Source organism: Canis lupus, chromosome 11 (genome assembly GCF_011100685.1).
Source record: "Canis lupus familiaris isolate Mischka breed German Shepherd chromosome 11, alternate assembly UU_Cfam_GSD_1.0, whole genome shotgun sequence".
In the NCBI taxonomy this organism is placed as follows: Eukaryota; Metazoa; Chordata; class Mammalia; order Carnivora; family Canidae; genus Canis; species Canis lupus.
In genome coordinates, this window is record NC_049232.1 from 45,686,915 (window position 1) to 45,712,839 (window position 25,925).

General features: G+C 42.0%; 1 protein-coding gene and 1 long non-coding RNA gene across 3 annotated transcripts in view; one reads left to right on the forward strand and one right to left on the reverse strand.

Moving 5' to 3' along the window:
* LOC111097945 lies at nt 1-4,865 on the forward strand. Its single transcript, XR_005366413.1, has 3 exons — nt 1-146; nt 1,167-1,392; nt 3,427-4,865. It is a non-coding gene; the product is annotated as an uncharacterized LOC111097945 (long non-coding RNA).
* A 2,988-nt stretch (nt 4,866-7,853) lies between these two features.
* MOB3B (MOB kinase activator 3B) overlaps nt 7,854-25,925 on the reverse strand; it is a 191,026-nt gene continuing 172,954 nt past the window's right edge. For both annotated transcript variants that reach the window (XM_038552573.1, XM_038552574.1), the window contains exon 4: nt 7,854-13,055. In XM_038552573.1, the coding sequence (XP_038408501.1) occupies nt 13,026-13,055 (30 nt within the window). In that variant the 3' untranslated portion in view covers nt 7,854-13,025. The remainder of the gene's footprint in view (nt 13,056-25,925) is intronic.

Below are 25,925 nucleotides of genomic sequence, written 5' to 3' on the forward strand. Positions count from 1 at the left end.
TCTGTCTTCAGGTTACAGTGGAGGCGGTCGCAGCAGCAATGACGAGGGGTGTGCTTGATCCCCTCTACACTCTCCTGGAGAGTCCTGCCTGCCCTCCAGGTGATGTCCTCTTACAGGTGCAGCAGGATCATGTGGAGAGCGACCAGGTATGGAAGGGCTGGGCTGCCCAAGTACATCAAGTGCCTTTAGACATTCAGGAATCCCCAGGGAAAACCATCAGTTCTGCCACCAAACGAACAAAACAGCACATAACTATTTCAAACAACTGCATTACAATCCCACTGCATCAGCCAGTGTTCTCCCAAAGGAGTACTTTAAGTACTTTAGGTGAAGCTAGCAGACTGGTTTTTATTCTTAGGTGTACTTTCTCTATTCTTTTGGTGTTGAAATGTCCTTTCTTCTATAAAATAAAGGGTAATGATACCATTACCTTTCATACCATTCATAAATCACCCTCTATTGTTTAATTTTAAACTTTCTAGTCCACAAAGTTAAAAAAAAAAAAAAAAAAACTAAGGAGGAGTGAGAGGACTGTTGGCCATCCTTTCTAACCTGTGAGAAGCCTGCCTTGGGCCTCACCAAAGAAAAGAGAGAAGTCTGTTCTGGTGGGAGTGGGCTGCCTTTGAAGGACTCTGGGGGAGACAAAGGAAGGGGCATGATCTGGTCTGGAATTTAGAACGAGCACTCTGGCTTCAGTTTATGAAAAGTGAATGCTGAGAGAAGATCCTAAAGATGGGAAAAGCCCTCCTCTCACTTTTGTAGAGTAATTAGTGGACATGAGCCAGAAGAGCCTGAAAAAAATGTGAAGGTCAAACAGAATTGGAAATTCAGGAAAAGGGGCCTCTTTGGCTTTGAGGCTCACTTTCTAAGAAGAATTTGAGTACATCTTTTCCCTAAACTTCTAGAACTCATTTGCTATATTCTTTTCCCCCATAATTTCATTAAAATCAACAGTTTTCCCTTCTGGGCAATCTTTTTAAGAATGGTAGAGAAAAGAGCACAGTTTATTTTCTATTTTAAAAAAAAGTTTTTCTCTTCTGCCACTAGCCAGACTAGTCTACTTTGGCAAGCCTTCCATTGGTAATAGCTGCTTCCCCCATTCTGTATTCACATATCAATTGTATCTGAACTCTAGTAATTATCAGGTGTCTTCTCTGTATCCTTAGAGTCCCCCGTCTGGCCCCAATGCAAACCATATTTTAGCAGCTGCTGACATGACTGGTATAAGAACAAATGGTGAAGATTCGTACAGAAGTGGGGAAAATTATTCTTCTCAAAGGGCTTCTAAACCCAGAGTTTGAAAGAAAACAAAGACAGATGCGCCTAGCCAAAGCAAGGATGCTGAGGCTTTCATACTCCTGCCCCTATGAAGTCCATCTAACGATAGCATCTGTGAGTAGGTTGCAAAGTTGAATGAGGTCCTCCTAGGAGTGTTGAGCCACAATAGGGGTGCAAATGTCTATTGAATCAGATGGAACCTTCCCACAGTTTTCTAGTGTATTCCTGTTGCCGAATTTGAGGAGAAAATAGTTGCTTTTCTCTCCTTGCTATATGTTAGTCTTCCCTGAAACAAAACTGTCTTGTAGGACAATTGGCAGGTGTGAACTGTACATCAAAGAGGCAAGAGCTCTCCTGTATCCCTGACTGATCTTGTCAAGCTGGCGGAGATGCGCTTCCCTGCTAAGTCCCTCTTCCCTATGCGGGGGCCTGGGAACACATACAGCCTGCAGCAGGGGCAACACACCCACATGTTCCTGTCCTGCCACTTGGCAGGTTGAGAACCTTAACTCTCAGCGGCATTTCCAGAAGACTCACACTTTTTTTTTTTTTTTTTTTTTTTACGATTTTTTATTTATTCATTTTAAAGAAAGAGCAAATGAGCAGGGGAGAAGGGACAGAGGGAGAGGGAGAAACAGACTCCTTGCTGAGCAGGAAGCCCAACGTGGGGCTCCATCCCAGGACCCCGGGTGGAATCATGACCTGAGCCTAGGGCAGATGTTTAACCAACTGAGCCACCCAGATGCCCCTAGACTCACTCTTTCTACACTTTGAAAGGAATATTCATCCCATCTGGTGTCACTTCCTTATCACAGTTTCCCAAGGGTCCTCTGGGTTTTCCAAGGGCTGCTTATTTTGGGATCCCTGAGGTGAAAGCAGCTTTGTCACTAGGGTAGCAAGGAAGCAATCTAAAGGGAGGAATAACTTTTTAATAATAATAAAAAGATGTGTGTGTCAGAGGGGCCTATAACATAGTGATTAATAGCAGGGACTCTGGAGACAGACTGCCTGAATTCAAATCCCAGCTCCTCCACCAGTCACCTGTATGACCTAGAATAAGAGACCTACTCCTCAATTTTGGTTTCCTCATCTACAAAGTGGGAATAATGACAATGGTATCTACCTCACAGGATGGTGAGGTACATGGATGAATGATGGATGATGATTAATTCAGATATTCCAACTAAAACACTTGGCATGATGCCTAGCACTGAATGACAGTGAGGACCGTCCTCGTGTGAGCTCATCACTGCTCCCCTGCATGCGACCCGCACTCCATCTCACGTCTGAAATGGTTGTCACCAATAGTTGCCTTGATGAACGGTTGTGAGAATGGGGAGGAAAATATACATCAAGTATCAAGCACTGTGCGTGGCACAGAGTAGATTCATTCCCAGCCCTCTCCCCTCAAAACGCCTCCTTAATTCCCCTGAAAACTCTCAGCACACACATCTGCTCTGCTCCCAGGTCTTTCTAACACAGTGCCTCGGGAATCTATGAGCAGCAAAAGAGGTTCATGTGAAATCATCTCATTTATTTTCCCTTCCTCTTTGCAATGGAGAGAGGCTTTAGTATTTTCCTCTCACGTTTCTCTATTCAAGTAGCACAGAGTCTCTTTGCAGTCACTTAGGAGGGATAATGCAAATTCCAATTAAATGTCATGAGTCCAGGGCAGCACAATCTTTTTTCTAAATGCAAACAGATCCCACGACGATAACTGACTTATGGCTCTTAGGGACTTTCTGGACTTGCAGTTTTTTATTTCTTTTATTTCGAATCCATAGGTTCACAGGGTTGTGGTAAATTCACAGTCCAGATAACGCTCTGTCAGTTCATAATAGCAAAACTATACCTTATGTTATCTGCACAACCTCAGGAATCTTGTGCCAAGGTCAGAAGTGGGAAATGGGGTTCACCTTTTGAATGACTTTTCTTTAATGTCCATGCTTCAATAATTGGTGAATCTAATGATTTACTATTTAAAAACAAAAACCACAAAACACTCCTCCCACCAGTCCCTCTCTTGACAAATGCTGCCTCCTTCTATATTCTGTAGTTGAATCATTCTCTGGACAATACCCATGATGCTCTAGGAATCGGAAGGTACAAGTCATTCATTTCCTCACAGCATATTTAGTTCATTTTTAGGCTGGAATTACATCCTGACATACAAAATATCTCCAGGTGGAACCCGGAACTAGAGAACATTTGCAATCTGTATAACTCCTGGTGACCTCAAAGGAGTCAGGTAGAATGAATGGATGCTACTTTTCAAATGCAATGTGATTCTTATTCATTTCTAAATTAGCCCATGGAATATATGCATTAATAAATCTCACAGCCACGTAGTGCTCTAGCCTCTTGGTTACATATTGCTAATTGTTTATATAACCACATATTTTATAGTACAGCTAAATAATTGATGTCCAGTAATTTCTTTAAAGGAGAAAATCAGCAAAAATTAACTACGATAGTTCTGCAAGCTTCTTTTCTATTTTTTAAGTTCATTTTTAATTTTTTTATTAAATTTTTTTTTCAGTTCTGTAAACTCCTTATGGTCAAAGCTAAGATCTGCTTTGAGTGTTTATTAATTCTTAAAAGCTGCTTGTTTTCACCTAAGAATGAGTACAATTTTTTTTCCCATTTCATAGCAGGGAGCAAGACCTAGAAATTTCTTAGGTACTGTTTTAATCGATCATAGGCCTACCTTGCTCCCGCTGTGAGTGATTCCTCCTGGACTCCCAGATGGTCTTCCTATCTCCTGCCTGCTTAGAGACCCCATCCTGGCCTCTGGTCTTACCTTCATACCACTTGACACTTTATGGACTAGCCATTCTGACCTTCTTTGTGTCCTCTTGTTAGATCCATTGTCCTCTCTCAGGTCTCACTCAGGGTCCATTTTGTATTTGTGAATGCTGCACATCTTGGGAATAGAAATGCTTTATGATCTCAGTTGGACTGGTCATAGAAACACTAATGCAATCACATCAACAAATGACCAAAAAGAAACTCATAGCTGACTTGCTCTGCCACATAGAGCCTGTGTCCATAGAGAAGGAGACAATTGAAGAAGAGTTCAACGCCTAGAAGGTGAAGGTGTCTCCTGTGGCTCAGAGTGGGGGCTCTGGAGCATACCTGAGGGGCCTTAAATCCCAGCTCCATCACCTTGCTTATAACCTTGGGCAAATTACTTAGGTAACTTTGACTGCAGAGATAAACATGAATAGCCAAACTCACAAGGTTGTCATGGGCATTAAATGAGATCATCCCTGTAAATTGCTTAGAGTATATGTAGTCTATAGTATACACTCAATAAATGTACATCTCTGGTGTATCATTACATTAATATTATTATTACATATTGCTTTTCTTTCTCTTTGATAGCAGACCTTAATGAGATATCTATCAGCCATGTAAATCCATTCATTCATTCATCAAAGGTTTATTAGGCGTCTACTGTGTGCCAGACACTCTCTTCTAGGTGACAGAGAAACACCAATAAACAAAACAGAGATGTCTGGGATGCCTGGGTTGCTCAGTGGTTGAGTGTCTTCCTTCACACCCAGGGCGTGATCCCTAGTGTCAGGATCGAGTCCCACATCGGGCTCCCTGCATGGAGCCTGCTTCTCTCTCTGCCTGTGTCTCTGCCTCTCTCCCTGTGTGTCTCTCATGAATAAATAAATAAAATCTTAAAACAAACAAAACAGAGATCTCTGATGTGAAATTTATATTCTAGTGGGGTAGGGGATAGACAAGAAACAATAAAACTAAAAATATATATATTATATAATATAAATTATATATAGGGATGCCTGGGTGGCTCAGTGGTTGAGAGTCTGCCGTTGGCTCAGAGCATGATCTGGGAGTTCCAGGGTCGAATCCTGCGTCGGGCTCCCCGTGGGGATCCTCCTTCTCACTCTGCTTCTCCCTCAGCTTATGCCTGCCTCTCTGTCTCTCATGAATAAATAAAATCTTTAAAAAATATGTAAATTATATATTTATATGTATATAAATATATATAAAACATAAAAATATATAAAAATTATATATATATATATTTTATGCACATATTATAGGAGAAGGAAAATTTGAACAGAGAAAGGGAGTTCATGAGTCCTGGGAAGCCCAGGGGGCAGGTGCGATCAGCAGGGGCCACAATGAGAAGGTGATACTCCAGTTAGAACTTGAAGGAGGGGAAAGAATTGGCCATGAGGCCATGTAGGGGAAAAGCATCCAGGCAGGGGAACACCCAGTACAGAGGCTGTCAGTGTGAGTGTGCTTGGCATGTGCAAGTCCAGCAAAGAGACCCAGCGTATAGGAGTGGAGGGAGAAAGTGAGAGCTGAAGCTTTTAAGCCAAGTGCAACAGGTAGGATTTCAGGGTTTTGAGCAGGGAAGGGGCCTATCTTATCCACAGATAGGGCAGGGGTAGGCAGCCCCGTTCCTCACTCTCTCCCAGCCAATGTGAACTTCACCCACTAGATTGGATCATGTCTAAAAGGCCTTTGCATCTTTACTAAGATTTTGTCTTAACTGCAGACTTGTGTGCGCCAAACATCTCTACCTTCATGTGATTATTATTTCGATAAGACAAACTCTAAGTAAAATAATTAAACAGGTCACAGTTTATAAATTTTCTAAATGCTGTTGTCTCTTGTGGTTATCAGTGGACATGCAGTTTTTAACAATACCAAATACATCATTGTAGAGACATAGTTATTTCTAACATTGTTTTCGGAGTTAACATAGGATTCTGTTGATACCTTTCCCCCTCTATGTTCTACAGCATTCTTGAAAATGCTTAGACTCTTACTCTCTGCTGATCTGATAATATGTGAGGTCATGTCTCAAGTGTATGACATTATTTCCTCTGGAGCAGATATTCAGCATAATCTAGTGTGCAGTAATACTGTTATAAACTCAACCAAAGTTTATTTAAATTGAATCGGATTTCCCCATTTAGTTTTTAATCTATTGAGTACTGGGAATTTGTGCTTCATGTTCATGTTCACAAAAACTCAGATGAGGAATGTTGCATTAGAACAATGAGAAGTTTCTGGTAACACACTGTGTTCTGCTGAAATCTTCACAATGACAAAGAAAAATCGGATAAAATATATAATTGTTATAAATGACACCACTGTTAATTTTCAATGACATTTCTTTATCATTTTGGTAATGAAGTTTGCCTGGAAGCAGAGTTGAAGTTTAAGAATTTAAAATAATTGCAAGATTGGACAGATATAGTGATTAGCTTAATGTCCACAGGAGTACCAATTTTTGCTGTGGTTGGAGGGACTGAAGGCATCTGATGCAAATTTATCATCTTCTAAAACAGTTTACCACTTATTAGCATGAATACAACATAATATAGCAGGTAGTGATCAACTTGAAAATTAAAGGTCTCTCTAGATAGGGTAACAGGGGCTGTGACCTGAAATGCCTTCAGGGGAGTGGCAGGGAATGTGCGCAAGGGAAGCCTGCCAAACTAGGAGGGCAGTGGTAACTGACAGTCAGCCCCATGTCTGGGATGCAGTAGGGAGTGCCGAGGACAGTGGGCAGTTGGGGAGAACATGCCTCCATCTAAATGGGTCCATCACTTCTCAGCCAGTTCTTGCCACACAGAAGCAAAAGTCTGGTGTCAGATTTTCTGATTCTATAAGAGCAGACAGAAATTCTGATATTAGGTGTCAAATTTCTCCATTTTTAATGATAGTAGCTGGTTAAAAAATGAGAAAAAAAAAACTGTGTTAGTCTAACAAAACATGCCTGTAGGCCACATTCAGTCCATAATCTGCCTCTTTGTCACATCTCGGTATAGGTTCCAGACAGTGGAATTGAGAAGTAGAGGAACCTGTTATATTTGTGCTGGGGTTCCAGAAGCCTCATTCCTCACTGCCGTCTGCTGAGAAATCACCTCATCACAAATAGCTTTTGTCAGACATAGTATCCGATTGCTGCTATTAGCAACAGTGGCTGTTATTAGAGTCACAATTATTCTAAAGTGGCTGTAAATGTACTAACAACATACAAACATATAGAATTTATATATTTGTTTTCCAGATCTGTTAATATTTTAATCTTATGTTATTTTGCAAAAAGAATTGTGAGTTATACAGGAACTAATCTATAAGCCGTTGCAGTTCAGAAATCTGTGGCACAGAACATTTAAATTCTCAAGGTCTCAAAAGGAAGGCTGTGGCGAACCTGAATTTAAAATTCAGGTTTATTTCCTCTGATTGAGGAGCTATTTCTCTAGCCAGGATTTATTATATTTACATGCTAGATTGTTATCAAATTTAATATTGACTCCTACTGCAAGAAGAGATGTACAACATCAGTCTGTGGAGCACTTCAACTATATGCAAGCTGTTCCCTCCTGGGAGAATCTAAAAAGTATAAAGGAATTCCTGTTAGAATACAAATACATGCCTGTGTGTTCTCAACACATTTTGAATTATTGTTTGTAGAATTAACCATTTTCTTTTCATTTACCTGTTCCAAGACCACTGCAGGATTAAAAACTTACTGTGAAAGAAATTAATTGAGCACACACGAAAAAGACGGAACAGGTAGGTGATGGTTATGTGTCTTTTATTTGTGACATTTGAATCCTAAGCTCACATGAACTGATTTCATAAATATCCTTTCATTTCCTCTGGCTTTTCTAATTTATATAATTGTATTAGTTTGTTCTTATAGTCAAACACTTAATCACAAATGGAATTAAATATGGTATACATTTTTTCTGATGCAATTAGAAAAGATACAGGAAAACCTTGAAATTAGAACACTAAAAGTTAGTAATACAGTTTAAATGTCAGATTAGAAATGGAGTCTCCCCTTTGAAAGTTACAAAAATCCTTATTTATTCATCAAAAACTTCCTATCCAGAATTAATAACCATCCAGATGGAAACAATCTGTTATAAGTTTTTGGTTGCTGACATACTTTTTAAAGCAGGGAAAGAACTTTCTATCTCCAAAGTACTTTGTTTGGCTAATTCTAGGAGAGAATCACCTAGATTCTCACTCTCACTCTCAAGGACCAAAATGATCCAAGCACAAATGACAACAGTATTATCTAAGTGACACATCTGGCTCCTTCTCATGATTTTGCCTTTATACACACTTCTTGAAGACATAGCTATACTTGTCCCATGATATTTCTTTGACTTACAGTGTGATACCCATGGGGTGTGGAAGTCATAGAAGGTCAGAGACCACAGGGAATGACATGCTTCCATCAATGACCAGATGACGATTTGGCTTAAATCACCACCAAAAAATGAGAGGCACTCCATCCAAGTCTCCTAACGCTTTGCCAATTAAAGAAGGGATTAAAACAAAACAGAGTGATTGGATGAGGAATATTAAAGGTAAAAATGAAGGAAACTCAGGAAGATAAATCAAAATGGATTTAGCACGGACAAATAGAAAAGAAAACTTATAAATGCAAGTCAGGACTTAGCAAAGACACCACACAGAGTTTGGAGAAAGTATGCGATAATTTCTTACACATTCACTATTGGCTACATCCATAACACACAGTGACATGGAAAGCCCAGGAAAGGGCTCAAATGAACATTAATGGCAGAAATGTTAGCAACGGAGCAAGAGCAAGAAGGCTTCCAGGAGAATTCTGCCCATGGGAGAGCCAAAGGGAAAGAAGGCTGAAGGACATTTGGTAACAGTCTTCACATACTTACTGGATCTGCCAATAAGGCTCTCATTTATTATGCTTCTTCTTATCCTAGATAATCTTTGGATCTTTCTTAATGTGAGACACTAGGAAAGGTGTGATGAAAAGATAGTAGTTTGGCTCAGGCTAAATGGAAGGAATTCAGATGTAAAGTGTTCACTGCGGTATACCAAAGGATGCTGTAGAATGTCTCTGCCTGAGGTCTTCAAGAGGAGAATGGGGTTTTCCGTGGGAATGTGACTGATATGGTTTGGGAGGGTAGAAGGAACAGCTTAAGAAAGCTCTTGAAGTTGTTTCCACTCATCCTAGCTCTTAGAAATGAGAAAACACTCAGGAAGAGAGAATGAACACCTAAGAGGCAGAATCTGACTCTAGTTGAGTATTTCTCAACCTTTTTTATTATCATCATCCTAAGGAGTTTTTAAAGAAATTTTATTCCTAATGATCCTCATGAAACTTTAATACCACATATACACTTTATATTTGTTTATGTACTATGGCCCCCTGAAGGGCCACAACCCATTGTAAATTCTAAGATTCCTTCCCTCACCAAAAAAACCCCACAGTTTTTGCACCCTTGAATAATCACCTTCATTGAGAATGCATGCTCTCTAAAATAAACCATGGGTCTGAATGGGAAGTCATTGAGGATGGGAGCAAAAAACAAACAAACAAACGAAAAACATATTTCAGCTCTGGCTACAGGGACCGCACAATTTCTCATCAGCTAGCATACTAATGTCCTGCCCGTCTTACTGTTCCTTCTGTTAAACAGGAAGTCATGAATCCTTTATCATTGTTACATCATTTAACTGCAATGGTTATAATCTTTTGGAGACTGTGGACCACTTTGAGAATATGAAGAAAGGAATGCACATGTGCACAGCCTCAAACTCTATAAAACGTGTGCATGTTGAATTTCAGAGCTTCCTAGTGAATTATGTACCTTTAAAATGAATGAATCGGGCAGACAACACCTAAACCCACTGGTCAAGCTTAATATCATGACAAGAGACGATAGACATTATATACTTCCTGATAAATGCAATAGGAAGGAAACATCACTTACGTAGTATTCTTCCTAAATAAAAAAAATAAAGTATAACTGAGTCTAATAAAGAGGAAACAATCAGAAAAAAAATCCAGATTGTAAAACATTCTACCAAAAAAACAGCCTGAACTCCTTTATGTCAGTGTCATCGCACACACAACACACACGCTCCACCACCATGCCACACACATACATACAGAAGAACTCTAACCCATTAACTAAAGAGAATGACAACAAATGCCATGTGTGATTCCTAATTGGATCCTGGATAAACAACAATATCAAAAGCTATAAACATTTTTGGGGCAATCGACAAAGTTTTTTAAGGTTTTATGATGTCTGCAACATATTTTGAAATGGTTCACCTAGAAGAATGTATATTTCCCGAGAGAAAGAGAAAATATTTGGAAAAAGTAAATAATTAAAAAAATGTTAACAACTGATGCACATAAGTGAAGGGGACATGAATGTTCATCGTAATCTTTTCTTTTTAAATTTCCACTTTGAAACTTCTCAAAATAAAATGAAAAAAAAAAAAAAAAACAGCTGGCGGAGACATGTAATACCCAGCTTAAAAAAAAAAAAAAAAGTGGGAAATGAAGGAGAGCCTGTCAGGTGAGGAGGAAGAAGCAGAATGTCAGGCTCAAAGCCAGAGAGCTGGAGGTGCTTGAAGCATTGCCAGGAGCTCAGATCCCCCTCTGCAATGAGATGTACTTAGGATGTAGTCAGGTCAAAGAGATAAAAAATTGCCTGTGATAATTTTCTTTAGAATTTGCCAAACAAAGTTCTGCAGGAATAGGAATACTCTAATTAAAAAATAAGAGCAGTTTGCCAGAACTTATCCTAGAAGAGTTGATTAATGTAATTAGAAATATAACCAGGAGGAAATTGTGCCAAGAAGTTTAAACAATATTCGGTCTTTTACATTGAATGGAAATTTCATACACACAAACAGTTAATAGAAAAGAACCTTAAAAAGAATTAGTAACAAATGTCTTCAGAATCCAGCATCCTGCTTGATTAGGCATCATTGAAATGCAGGAACATGGTCAACTTTTTAATGCTAAAATCCTGTGGTTTTCCATGGCGGCAAAGCTTCAGAGTTGTTCCCAGAGCCTGGGCTCCCTGCTGTCACTTATTTCTCTGTCCCTCAGCTGGACATTCCCCTGCAGTGCTTACTGCGTGTGTATTGCATAGGTTGGGAATAGGGGGTCTTATTTCTTTGTTCTCTGGATCCTTAGGACAGTCAGATATTCTTTCAGCCAAAGATGATGCTGAGAAGAATCTTTGCCTATCTTGTCCTCTCAGAGTTATCTTAGGAAGCCAAAAAAGGGAAGAGGGTATGTTTGTTTTTGACCAGAACACAACAATATGGAAAGAGGTAGCAGCATTTGGATTCCACGAGACGACTTTGACAAGATCGGAAGCAAAGGATGGTTTGTTGGGTTAGGACAGGATGCCACAGTGCCCAGACTGGGTCAGCCCTTTCTTTGGACAAAAAAATCTCATGCTTTCTCGGCTCTTGTGGCAGCCATGAATGGCTTTAACGCGTTACATATAATGAAACGAAATCAGAGTTGTTTAGTTATTCTTTAATCGGTGTTACATTAAAATACACTAAAACATTCTTATCTACTTCCCTCCACCAACTGCTATTTTGTCAAATTCAAATGATCACTGGGAGTATTATCACCCCCTAGTCACAGGCTCTCAGGACCATCACCAGTTTCACGAATGAAGCAGAGAAGGCAACTGTTTCTTCCACTAAGACTCACTTGGGTTTCAAAAGGCAGGATGTAACACAGAATGTGTTATTCTGTTTACTGGAATGGGAAAACCGGGAGGGAATGGAAGAAGGAAGTTAGCTCCAGTTCCACTGTTACCTTGGCAACTGTGGCACAATCACAGGGGCAGAAATTAATTTTGTGCCATAATACAAACCAGCCAGGGAGGGGGTAGTACAGAGGAAGAGAAAGAAAACACGGGCTGGATGTAGGAGGTCAGAGGGCCAGCTGGGAAGGCTACAAGTCAATGAGCTGGCTGTCTGAGCTATGTGCACCAAATAACCAATTGCACTTCTTCTTCTTCTTTTTTTTTTTTTTTAAAGTGAAATTTTAGTATTAGGTAGAGACAGCCACAATTCCCTACCGTTTGGTCAAGAACAAACACTGCACTAATCTATCTGGCTCAGGGCTTCTGCTGATCATTCTTGGTCATTTATAACTTCCTTTTATTCCTCTCATCTGGGAAACAGGAAGAAAGTATCTTGAATAGAAGAAACAGGAATGGTGTGGTTATAAAAAACACATTCTGTTCAGAGTTAACTGGTAACTCGTCAGTTTTATGTTAGTGGCCGGTCTCCTCCCTGTAGTTAAAGTTTGTTCGGGGTCATGGAGGGGTCCCTGATAAAAATGCCTAATAGGGAAATCATGTTGAGGCTGTAGGGTGGGTCTTAGATCTGTCATGGCTATATGGCTCCGCATGAAGTTAAACCACGGCATCAGATCAGGGTGGGAACATTGAAAGGAAGACTTGTTATAGAAAAACTTGCTGCTCATCCAGAGTTCCAAAATTCACCTGGTACTTAGAAAACACATTACAGAAAAGTTGGCCAGTTGACAAGACCGAAGTGGAAAATACAAATAAGTGTCTCAGTCTCAAAACCTGAATTCCAGTAAAGCTTAGGCAGCAGGTCACAGGCAGAGCTGCGACGCACACAGAAGTGCAGAGGCGTCCTTGGGGCAACTGAGAGCCAGAAGGGGTTGGGGTGGGCAGTCCTTCTTGCACGCTGTGGTCAGGTCCACAGGTCGTGGCTAGCAGCACTCGGAGGGTTAAGAGCACACAGCGTGAGTGGGGAACGTCTCTCAGGAATCACCGCTTGTCTCCACCTCTCCTGCTCCTGGAAGTAGGTGTGCCATTTCAGCCAGGGAGGTCTTCCTTCTCAGGACTCCAGGAGGAAAGAGCTTTCCTCTGGTCTTCCGAAAGTAAGGTGGGGTGTTAGTGACACATCCTGCTCGTCATCTCTTTCTGGAAAGCAGGGAGAGAAGGATAATTAGGAATAACTATAAGCAATGACTTGTTGAAGGATTCTAAAAATACCCTCATAACCTCTGGAACCTTGAAACAAGAAATCACAAGCATGGCCCATGGATAAGGTTGGATAAGCATGCAGATGTGTTCCATTTGGTCTGCAGGTTTAATCAAGCAATGTTAAAAATAACAACAAACCAAAAAAAAAACTTGGCTAACTTGCCAAAACTCCAGGTTGCTCACCTTTTTTTGGAAAAATTGCAAGATCTGGAGCCACCAGACAGTTGGAGTTGAAGAACAGGTGTCCTCTTCTGATGGAGAATATACTCTCCAGTTGGCCCCAGTCCCTACTACTCCCAGTTGTCTCCCCAACAGGTGCCAAATATCACTTACTGATTGATACAATCATTGGGTTTAGATGGCTATTTTTCTTATAGAAGTGAACAGTTTCACTTTACCTACCTTCCAAACAAAGATGGAAAAATGAAGTGGGTGTAAGTTAAGAAAAATAGGTGGGAGGACTCCTGTTAATGGGCATGAAAAATATACCACTGTGTCCGACATGCATCCACCTGGCCTTTCCCTCATCTATACCACCTGCTGGGCCCCTGTGAGCATTTGCAGATCCCAAATGTGTCATCTTTTATCTTTCTCTGGGCTTCTGCATAGGTGAGACCCTTGCCTGTGGCCTACTCCCACCATATCCTGCCCTTTTTACTTAGCTAATTCCATTCATTTTCCCCAACTCAGGCAAAATGACTTTCAAGATGCCTGGGAGACCTTCTGACGCTCCTGCCCCAGACACTGCAGAGTTAGCCACTTCTTCCACCAGTGCTGGCCTGGAGTCTTGCCTCCAACGAGCTGGATTGTAAGTGTGTGTGTACATGGGCTATGGACATGTCTGTGGGCCGTACTGGACTGTGAGCCACTGCATGTCAAGTAAAGCAACATCCATGGGGTCACTACATGACCCAACACAGTGCCTGGCACAGGGCAGCCACTCCACTTTCATCTCTAAGAATGGCCTGGAGAGCAGACTGGTAAGGAGCCCTGTGCCATGAAGCATCTGGGAGGACACTTTTAACTTCACTTTATGTAGATGAGTGAGCTGCTCTCAAGCTCCACCTACTGCAGAGCTGATGTCAGCTGCCACATCTCTCACATGCTGACCCCGGATCACCCCAGCCTATAAAATAGAAAACATCTGAGTAAAAGGAATTTGAGAATGGGAATGCCAGGTGCTTAGAGACTCTATTAGAAAACCATACCAATGTGTTATTCTCATGACCTTTACTATGTATCAGGTGCCTGGGAGATGAGGTTGCTGTTCGCAAGGAGCTACGATCTATCAGACAGACACGTAGATCACAACCTAAAACACAGTGACACCAATGCAAATATTTAGAGGAAAGGAGACCATGAGGCATGGTAGCTCCAAATGCCAGCCACAGTCAGAGCCCACTTCTCCCTCACTACCTCCCTCCCTGTGTGTGACCTTCCTGAGTCTTGAGGTCTTAGCAGAAATGCCTTTTCTTTAGGGATCTCCTCCCTAAGCTCTGAGATAGAGCATATCCCTCTTTTCTGCCTTTCATAGCACCCTTCTTCACAACTGGAATAGTCTATTCTTTCTTTCATTCCTGCCTCCTGGATCCATCCCATGTCAAGATCCTGTAAGACTCACAAAGGAAGGAGCTGTGTCTGCTCTATTCTCAGTGCCTGGCAACGGATACTCAATAGATGTTTGTTTAATGAAGCACTGAATGGGCCCTCAGTCTCCTCATCTGTAAAATGGAACAGTGATACTACCTGAGAAGGGGACTGGGAAGGTTAAAAGTATTAAAATATGCCCGGACTCGATACGTATTAATTCCTTCTCCTCAGAGGCACACACATGGCAACCATTACTTCATGTCAGGGCAAGAAGAGGCTTGAGAAGACTTCTCTGGTAATGTATGCACTTAGATGGACCCCAAAATTTAAAGGAGGAGTCTGATGAGTGAGGTGGGGAGAAAGGGACAAGATTGACAGGGGGAACGGGGGCCGAGGTGGAGCCCTCCATGGACTGGTGTTGCTTTGGCTGGAGCAGAGGGGCCAGCCCAGAAGGGGGCAGTGATGTGGGAAGACAGGTAAAGGCACAACTGCTCAAGTATGGACCCACGCACCTGGTGTGAGGAATGGAAAGAATGATGGCAATCTTAAAGTGAATTTTCTGTCCCTTTGTTAAGCTTCCAAAAATTCTCATGCTTTTGGTTAACTTTTGATGACAAAGATGGGGAAAATAAGGTGAGAATGCAAATATGCATGTGTGTGAGTATTTGAGATAGCAAGAGAGGCAACTGGGTGGGGGAGAAAGATCATGGGATGAAGACATTTTGGCCTTCTAACCAATCCTGTCATTATTTGCAATGGTTTAATACTTTTAGAAAGAAAGGAACTAGCATTTGTGAAATACCTATGAAGCCAGGTGCTTGGGGGCAGGAGAGGTGTTATATCTTATATCATCCTATTTGTGAAATTCTAAGAGAAGGAACCATGACCCCATTTGACAGCAGAGGAATCCAGGCCTCAGAGCAGAAGTGACTGGCAGAAGTAGAACAGGTAAGCTGCAGAGACTGACCAGTAATTGTCACTTCCACCCAACAGAGGGTGGCTACTCCTTACTCCCGGTGCCCCTGGGAAGTTCTGCAGATACTACATCCCATAACTCTTATATTAATCCTGTGAAATGAGATTGGCCATGCTCATTGATACACGGCTCAGAGACAGAGTAACTTCTTAAAGTCACACAGAGAGTGCCAGGGGTGGGACTTAAACTCAGGTCTGAGTGCAAAAGCCAGCTTTTTCCACTCACACCACGTGATTTGTGGTTTAAAGCCTCTGAGACATTCTTATGAACATTACATGCAGATGATATCGACACATATTAATTATAAATGGTTGCAGTATTTCCTGGATTTTCAAAATCTTAAAGATATTTTTTTCATTACCCAAACTGATGCCACTTGGAATTATGGGTGCACAGGGTAAATACTAAAACAGTTATGCCTCTAAAATACTATAGACACTAGGAATATGGAAGAGCTAAACACACACTCACACACACACAAGGAAACACTTTGAAAAAGGACACAGTACTTATCTAAAGCCATAGAGTTAGTCTGTGAAAAGCCAGCACTGGAGATTTCCTCACTGCAAATGCTTTCTCACCTCCAAATGAAGGAGAGAAACTGTTTACGAGGATGTCTCCTAACATTCTTATAGGGAAAGAACGGCTGAAATAGACCAGGAATTCCCAGATCCTACCAGGAAGAACAGCTCAGTTAGATCCACTCTTCAATGCTGTATTCTAGCACTTTCCCACTGGGTGGCGCAAACGAGCTGGTTAAGAAACAACTGGTGCTTCTTGGAAAAACCCCTGAAACCAAAAAACCAGCCAATATTGGCTTCCACAGCTTTTGTCATCATCAAAGCCCTCCCGAAGTCACCTAGGGGAACCAAACACATTCCTTCCTATCATGGAGAGTGGCCTGAACATATCTACCCGGGTTGTTCTTTAAGACTGAATTTTCCATGGTAGGACTGATCTAAATGCAATGTGTATTAAGGCAGACCACTAAACAACTCGAAAAGGTGCTCGAAAAGCTTCCACAGAGGTGATGAGAAATTTCTGGGAAAGGTTCATTAAGACTATTTTTGGCTTGTATAGGAAGATGTTTTTAAGCACCTGGATTTTAAAAAATCCATCCTTAAGGAAAGAGTAAAGCTGGGTTTTGGTTAGCTCACTCAGTATTATTTGCTTTAAGTAAGGCAGTAATTGATTTTGTAAAGTCCCTGGTTCCCCACTGTCAACAGAACAAATTCCATACTCTAGGGCCTGGCAAACAAAGCTGTTCATAACAGAGACTCACCTCCTTCTGCTCACCTCCTGATGAACCCCCACCCACTCATGTACCCCACCCACCAGGCGAACTGCACTCCTCCCCTGTTTCCAACAGGACATGGTCTATCAAGATTTCTAGGAGTTTTTCTAGCTGTTTCTTCTATTTGGAAAATGCTTTCTGCTCTTCTATGCCTGGCAAATTCATCCTTCAAGATCTAACTGTCAGCTCCCAGAAAGTTCATTAGCTCCCTGCTTGGGTTCCCCTATCACGTTGCACACACATATCATATCACTTACTACCAGCACTGGAATTCATCATTTCATTTTGGCCTGAATCTGTGAAGGCCCTTACAACTTTGTTGTATATTAGTGTATGATGAGAAATATTTTGGTCAAGTCATTTAATAGTATATAAAGTTTGATATAATTATCTTGGGAAAAATATAAACAAAATATGAGTCTAATGTGATAAGTTTATCTCTGGGTGAATGAAATGATGTATGTATTCTCTTCCTGACATTTGCCCTTTGCATGTCCTCTTAGACTTTGAGATATTCTTTTTTTTTTTTTTTTTTAATTTATTTATGATAGTCACAGAGAGAGAGAGAGAGAGGCAGAGACACAGGCAGAAGGAGAAGCAGGCTCCATGCACCAGGAGCCTGACGTGGGATTCGATCCCAGGTCTCCAGGATCGCGCCCTGGGCCAAAGGCAGGCGCTAAACCGCTGCGCCACCCAGGGATCCCAGACTTTGAGATATTCTTAATACACATGTAATTTTCTTCTAGTAAGCTCTACTAATTAAAAAAATAACAACAAAAATAGAAGTAGACAAACCTCCATATTGAAATCATATTTAGTTTTAGAAATAAAGTTAAAATGACTTTTGGCTAGTTTTTGTGTGGAATGGGGGTGGTAGATGAAATCAGCATATCTTCTACATAAGATATGCAAGCTCTTCTGTTCTATCTAAACACTTTCAAACTGAAGAGATAGCTCTTAGCCATATCAACAAGTATTTGATATCTGTACAACAAACCTGCGTGAACCTAAAAGTCTAAACTTACTCTTATCTTTCAGTTTACCTGTTTTTAGAACTAGTAGTAGAGGTCAGGGAGTAAGTGGTCACAAAGAGAAGTAAAATGAGTTATTCTGGGTCACATAAGTAATTTCTGACCCAGCCGTGGCTACCAGAGTCCAACTGACTTGTAGCTTACCATACAATCCATCACACATTTTAATGATCTACTTTTCACATAAAATAAAGGGAAAACATTGATATCTACTAGGTGTCAGTCATCATTTTAGCATGGCAATTTTATGAGGTTAACATTAGAAACCGTAAAACAAGCTCCAAAAAATGGTAGCATGATCAGAGAATCACAGATTACTGGTAAATTTTGGAGGACGCCTAGGTATTGTCTAGTCTAAGACCTTCATTTCAGAGATTGAAAATCCAGATTATGAGAGTGGTGACTAGACTGAGGTGGTGCAAATAATTAGTGGCAGAGCTAGGACTGCTGGCCTGTAGGCTTTGGACACTTGGTGTTGAACTGAGAGAGGCGAGTTGTGTAAACAAGGATGTCTTCGAGTTGGCTCAGTGTACTTCAGGTAAAATCCACCCTACGTTAGGCTCTTGCCCAGTGTGGCCTCTTCAGGGGCACCTTCTCCCAATTCCTTCCTCACCCCATCCCTGGGGAGTCTTTGGTGTTCCTCTTCTGGTTTTCTGTAGTGGCCACAGCACCCTTCACCATTGTTCTGTGAAAGTTTATTACTTTTCTGGCTCCAGCACAGGGATGCCATTGAAGAGATGAACCTATCTTATGTCTGTTTAGACCCTGGTACACTAGGCCTGACACCTACCAGGTATTGAAAAAATATTTATTAGACTAAAACCCAATGAAGAAAAAACAATGGTTCGGTCCACAGATCCAGGAAAATGAGTGGTGGGGGGAAATAGGTGCTGAGTACCTACTACGGTAGAGGCACTTATGTTTATTTTGTACACTTTTTTTCAAAACTCTGAAGTAGGCATTTTTCTATTATACAGTTGAAGAAAAGGAGGCTCAGAGAAGTGACATAACTTGCCCACATTCACATAGCTAACAAGTAGAAGAATCAGGATTTGCACCCGGGTGGACTCAAGAACAAAAATAAGCCAACAAAGAGAAAACATAGTTTGCATCTCTTCACTGGGGTGAGATATAAAAGCAGCGAGTCCTTTGTTTTTCTAGAGTTTCAACATATATAAGGATGAGAGATGAGAGATGCTATAACACCACCACCCTGAAGCCTATTGTTTTAAGTTCCCCAACTCGGCTAATTCTGAGAAACAGGAAGGAGAAAGAGGAGGAAGAAATATTGGAAATAAAGAAATAACTAAGGAAGAAGGGGAGCACAAAGAGATGAATGGAAGGTGGGTGTAGAGGGCTCTGAAGTGTGGTAAGGAGAGAACACTGGGCTTAAAACTTTCTGGAAATGACCCTCTCCTCATTGGCCACCATTAAAAACCCAGTAGCTTAAAATGGGATAGTTGGAAGTACACAACTTAGTGTTAGATTTGGCCCTAAGAGGGCAGTAAACTGCCTCTCAGCTAAGAGAGCTCAAGCACGTATGTGTGCACACACGGGCGCACACACACAGATGCCTTCTCCAGTAACGGAGCTTCACCAACACATTTAGAAGGCAGTATGTTAAGGTGATGGCTGCTGAAAGAACACCGCAGAAGACTGGTGAGTCCACCAGGATGAAGCCGTCAGGTGTGGCACTCTTTAGAAACTGCTCCCTGGACCACTCCCTGCCCAGCAGCGTGGCCTCAGCCCCCCAGTGACCTGCCCCAGGCTGGAGCACCCCCACGCTGGGCCTCTCATCAGCCCCCAGTCTCCTCTCCAACACACTTGGGAACATGGGTTTGAACTGCAGCATGAAGTACAGGGGTCAAATTTCTGGCTGGACTGGAGGCTAAGGGTACGGGGAACATAACAGGAAGAATTTCATTTCCAATAGTGAGGGGGGGTTTCTGCGGGTGTTGGCCAGCTCAGAAAGAAAGCTTTCTGCGGTGCCTTTCATCCTACAAATTCCATTTTTTAGAGACTTGAAAATCTCCAAGTTGTATCCATATTATCAATTTGTTTCTTTTCTTATTGGCTATTCTTTTCTTCCCCCTGGAAAGCGAGTGCTTTGAAAATGTTAACCATCTTGGAAATTCTATTTCTGTCAGGGGTCTTGCCCTTTTCTCTCCTCCATTCCCAACAACTATGATGGTGGTGTCTAAGCCAAGATTTCACTAGAACCACAGCAATCTCCCTGCCCCTCCAGGGTTCTCAGCTCCTACCAACACCCATTTCCCTCAGGTCCTGTTCCTACCCTGGAGGTCAAGCAGATCATTTGCTATTTCCTTATCTCCAGATCTAACCCACTGGTAGAAAAAGCAAGTCCCTTGGGAACTGGCAGTTTTCCTAGAGGAACAAGGGAGTGAGAACCAAAGTCAGTTAGAGCACGTGGGTCAGCCTGAGGTCATTTCTGGCCGTAGCCAGGGACCAGGACTCAGCAAGGCACTGTGACTCTATGAGGAAGAATTCCTGGAATGGGCAGGTGTGGCTCCAGAGGCTGTTGACTCAGAAGAGGAAGGCTTTAGAGTGTAAGAATCAACATTAGATGTTGTCTCCAAATCATTCAGTTTGAAGGACTCCGAATTTCCTGTGATACCACACTGCCTTGTGATTCCAGTATGCAGCCACAGAGGAAGGTGGAGAAGCACACGCTCTAATTCCCACTGGTACCATCAACAGTGCTGGCTGGAAAAGTGCTGTTGAAAATCCAGAGGCATAAAACGTGCTTCCGCTCCTCTCCATCTCCTACCAGATAGTCTCAGCAAGTTAAAGAGACAGTCAACTGTGTCAGATCTACTTCCTTCTTCTCTCCTGCCTTGCACACACCTTGCTTCTGTTTCTGCATCTTTGTGCGCTTGTTTCTTCTGCATGGAGAGCCCCATTCCCTCCTTCTGCCCAGAACACTCCTGTTCACTCTTCCATGTTCTGCTTCCAGGTCTGTGAGGGTTACTAGCCGCCTCAATGGGAGGTGGTGTGATTCACAGAAAGGGGCCAGGACTTAGGGAAAGGAAAAGAGAGAAAGAGGATCCCAGTGCCCCTAAAACTGGTTGCTACGAATGTGGCCCGGCAGCTAGCTCTCCTCCTTCAGACGGGGATGCAGTACAGTTCTGCTCAGAGGGCAGTGTCCCACTTCGAGGGAGAGCGCAGGAAAACCAGTAGGCTGCTTGCTGCAGGGAAATCCCCTGAACAGGAGGGCAGAGAAGACAAACAAGCCAATGCAAAATACTCCATCTACTCTCCAGCCCATTCCCTGTAGGAAAGCTGGACTGTTGACAGTGGAAACAATGGGGGTGGGGAGGATTGTGGTGGTGAGCAGCTCCTGCCTGCCCTCCGGTCACAGGGAGGTTGCTGTGTCTCAGGACCGCAGCCCTTAAGTCCACCCTAGAGAATCTCTGGCACCCTCCCTCGGATCTCCCCAGCTCCAAGCACTTGTTTCACCCTCAGGGCCTCTGAAACCAGAAGGATGCTGCAGCTTCTCTCCAGGGTCCCACTGGCAGGGAGCTTCTGTTCAGGAGGGCAAACTGACCAGGGAGTTAAGAGAAGGCATCTTGTGCGAAGATCAAGCATTGGGCCTAAATATTTTCTTAAAACAATTTTTCTTAGTAGATGTGTCTCTTTAATGGGAACTGAAAGAATTCCAATGGGAAGCTGATACCTGACGCCTTAAATTATTTTTGGAATAAGGCTTTATACTAATAACTAATTCGAATGAATGAATGAATGAAGTAGTGTCAGGTCACAAAAGATGGAATGAACAAGATGGGGCCATGGTATTAAGAGCCTCAATGAGTCAATAAAAGCATATTGTGGTCCTAACAGAGTAGTATCTATCCCTTTTTGCACTTTTTCTATGCCAGATGCTGTGCTCAATGTTGGCTGGATGTTCATTATTTCATTCAGTCCTTACAACAGTCTTAGTAGTATTATCCTCATTTTACAGATAAGGGAACTGAGGTTAAAGACTTTGGTCAAAGTCATATTGGTCAAAGTCATAGCATATTCAATCATATTGCTATGATTGAATGAGGGTAGGCAAGGCGGGAACCTGGAAGACCAGTCTTCCTAACCAGTCCACAACATCCCAAGGCCTTGTGGTGAACACATCTTCCCTGATACCTGCATGTCCTTGAGGTTGAGTGTATTTGAGTCAGAGGGCATACAAAACCAGCGCTGGCCACAGGAACAGGGACATAGCCTGTGGAACCATTCATGGGAGGCCCACAGTCAGGGGCCTGCTAGCATTCCAAAGTCTGAATTCTTGTAAGGCAGGCAGGGCAGCCAGCTACAGAATTTTTAAAAGAATTCTCCCGGTTTAAAGTATACATGGGGGAAAAAAAAAGTATACATGGGATCCAACCAGCACACAGGAATTAAAACTGTTCTTTCTGCTTTCTTTTAAGAATGTGGGTGGCAAATAAGCCAAAAGAAATAAAAATAGAAACATGGCAGGCCAGACCTCCCTAAACAGGAAAGAAAAATATTTATTTGATTAATTCTGTTCCTAAACAGCAGCCTACATTAGTGACACGGAGGGCGTTCTCCAACGGAGGTGTGTGTGTGTGTGTGTGTGTGTGGTGTGTGAGAATGTGTGCACATATATGCACGCCCCCAAGTACATGTATACATATGTATGGATAGATAAACACACAGACCTGCCACCCACCGAGAATATTTATTCATATGATACAAGAATCAAACTGCTCTTCTCTTCCCAAATCCTGCAAGCATTAAAAATAAGTTACTTTATGTAAACATATTCAGTCTCTTGATTTATACTGCTTCTCGTAAAGGCAGGGCTGCACATTTTTGAAACTCTCTCACTGAACCACAGGAGATGGGTTATAGACACACTCCATATGGAGACAGGCTGTCTTACCAGGCATCAGGAAAGCAAACGCATGAATCAAAATGTTTCATCATCACTGCGCTTCTCAAGATCTCCTTGCCAAAGCCCCGCCAGGCCCCATTCTGCTACTCTGTGCATTTCACCATCCTGACTTATTCTGCAGATGGAGTTACCATGTCGGGCCCATGCCATCCTTCTTGCTGGTGCACCATGAGCTCCTGACCATGACAATGTGTGCATCCAACCTGATTCCTGCTCAAAGTGATGCTACCTCTAACTGCATCAGGCATAGTCTTGGCCTTTCTGGCTGGCAGCTGCTCCTCCCTCCTTCCCATCTTTGCCTGCCCATCTCCTCCACAGCCTGGCTTGAGGTCCACACCACTAAAAAGGGTCTGCCTCCCTCCCTCCCACACCCTGCATATATCAGCACGTCTAGACTGGTTTCTGGTAGATGCTACCCATATCCCTTGTTTTGGGATGAGCAAAAGATGGCTGAATGCACCCACTTCCTCAGAGGAATGTGACAGATTTCAAAATGGCACAGTGGCCACCTATTAGGTTGCAGATCTTTGAAGACTGGATGTGGAAGGTCAGGGTAAGGAATTCTCTTGTTTGCTTGTCACTTGGCCTTTCTGCAGGGTGATAAGGGGGCAGAAGGCATTGACTGGCATTGACTGGTGAAGCAGTTCTAGTCTAGTAGGCTGCTATAGGAACAGACTTACTTGTTCTGAGAGAAGCTTAATGGGCTTGACACTTAATGACATTCAAGCAGGATTTGTCATTTTGGGTGTGCCCTGAACTTTCAGGGCTTGGGTCCCTGGAGGAAGAATTTACCTCCTCCAGGAAAACAAAGAATTCATAGGAGTCATTCAGCTGTGCTGACTTCACCACAAGACAGAGCTTGCCATCACTTAATAAGACCTCTATTTTATGTCTGATGAAAACATAGAGAGATTTTCTTCCTCAGAGAGCCTATAATTTAGGAAGTTTGTAGCTTCTTAGCAGTCCCAGTCCTTTGGAAGGAACAAAGTATTAGGTTAATGAAATAAATGGACATGAGACAAACCGAATCTTCATTTTAGCAAAATAAGATTGCTTGTTAGGAGTTAGACTACTGCCAAATGAAACATGTGCTTAAGCTCCTGAGAGCTTTAGGGGCTGATCTTGGTATCCCACTTGGGGTCCCACTCGGGGTTCCACTTTGACTCTCATCTCTAGGGAGTAGCCATTATGCTTCCTCCATAAGGAAACTGAAGCTTGCAGAGGTTGGTGGCCTGCCCATGGTTCCATGGTTAATACCTGGCAGAGCAATAATTTGTCCTGAGATCTATCTTTGGATTTTACCAATGGAATGCAGAGTCCTATTTTTCCTTTACATCAGGGAACTGGAAACCACAGCTCACGGGCCAGATGTAGTCCACACCTATTTTGTATGGCCCATAAATGAAGGATAGTTTTTTACATTTTTAAATAGTTGAGAAAAAAAGAACAAAAGGATATTCCATGATAGAAACATTCTATGAAGCTCAAATTTCAATGTCCATCAAGGTTGTACTGGGACACAGTCAGGCCCATCCATTTATGCATCATCTCTGGCTGCCTTCCCGCTTCAAAGGTAGAGGTGAGCACTTGTGACAGAGACTATTTAAGGCCCACAAACTAAAATGTTTAGTGTCTGGACCGTTTCAGAAAAAGTTGGCTGCACCCTCATCACACCCTGAGGATACAATGGCCAGGGTGACTCTATAGTTTTAAAGTCCATGGGATTATAAATGGTTCCCCAAGCTGCCAAGCTTGTAAAGTTGACCTGGCCATAAATAGTCCAATGTTTCTCCTGTTGTGGGTGAGCAGTGATGCTACATCAGGAAGAGAACACACGTAGTAAAACAAGAATAAACTCTATGTGCCTGCAGACCCTTAGAACAAAACTTGTATGGTTTTCAGAATATGGGAGGAGACATGACCCTTTCTTTTCTTAGTCTCTGGTTCCCAACTAATGAGCCATGAAAACAACATGGATTTTGCATAAAGGGAATGTGCTTCGGAGAGCTAAAGCAATCTTTACTGGTTAGGGCTCCTTCCTCACTTGTTCTGCTGATATTTTAGCATGAAGCTGCAATTTTAGACATTTTAGCAATCAAGGTGATTATGTGCTACTGTCATCACACCATGTTTTGCTCTCAAAAGAAGAGGGAAATTGTCTAGTGCATCCAAGGTGGGTGGAAGTTCTGCCTCAGTTAAAGAGAAATAAAAACAGAGCTTTTTTTCTCTCATATTTGTTGTTCCCTTTCCTGGCGTCAGTTGCACACCCTAAAGACCTGGTTCATATGTGAAAATAAAATAAAAAGCACGCATTTCAAAATGAAAAGGGTTCTAGAAATGGATGGTGGTGTGGGTTGTACAACAATGTGAATAGTTAAGATAGTAAATTTTATGTTATGTGTATTTTACCACAATTTAAAACAAAACAAAACAAAACAAAAATCCCATAGGTATCAAACGCATTTCAAAAGCTTCAAGGAAGAAGAATTTTTACATACAATTCCATTAACAAAATGGAAAAAAAAATCCACAGAGAAGAGGTTTTGAAAGATTTGAAGCTTTATTGGAAAAAATGAGCATCAGGGTGTAGTTTGTGTGTGTGTGATTGTGCACATACGTACATGCATACACTTATGCATGTGCACGTGCTTTCAAGAACATACTCATGTCCAACAAATTAAATCCTCTCTGATTACTGGCAACATCAGAAACAAAAAAATGTTTAGAATAATTCTTCCATTTAGAATAATCTATTAATACAAGATGCCAAACACCCTTGCACCAGCAACAGAAAACAAAGAGTCTTTCTGAGAACCTTTTATAACTCTAACATCTTGTACCACTGACACCAAAGGAGAAAACCACAGCCATGAGTATCTATGATTCCTCTGTAGTATATGCACAAAGGCTGCTGTCACTGTCAAAGAAAGGGTGAGTTCCAAATAAAGCAAAAACCACATAGAAACTTTATGTTAAAAATGGAATTTAG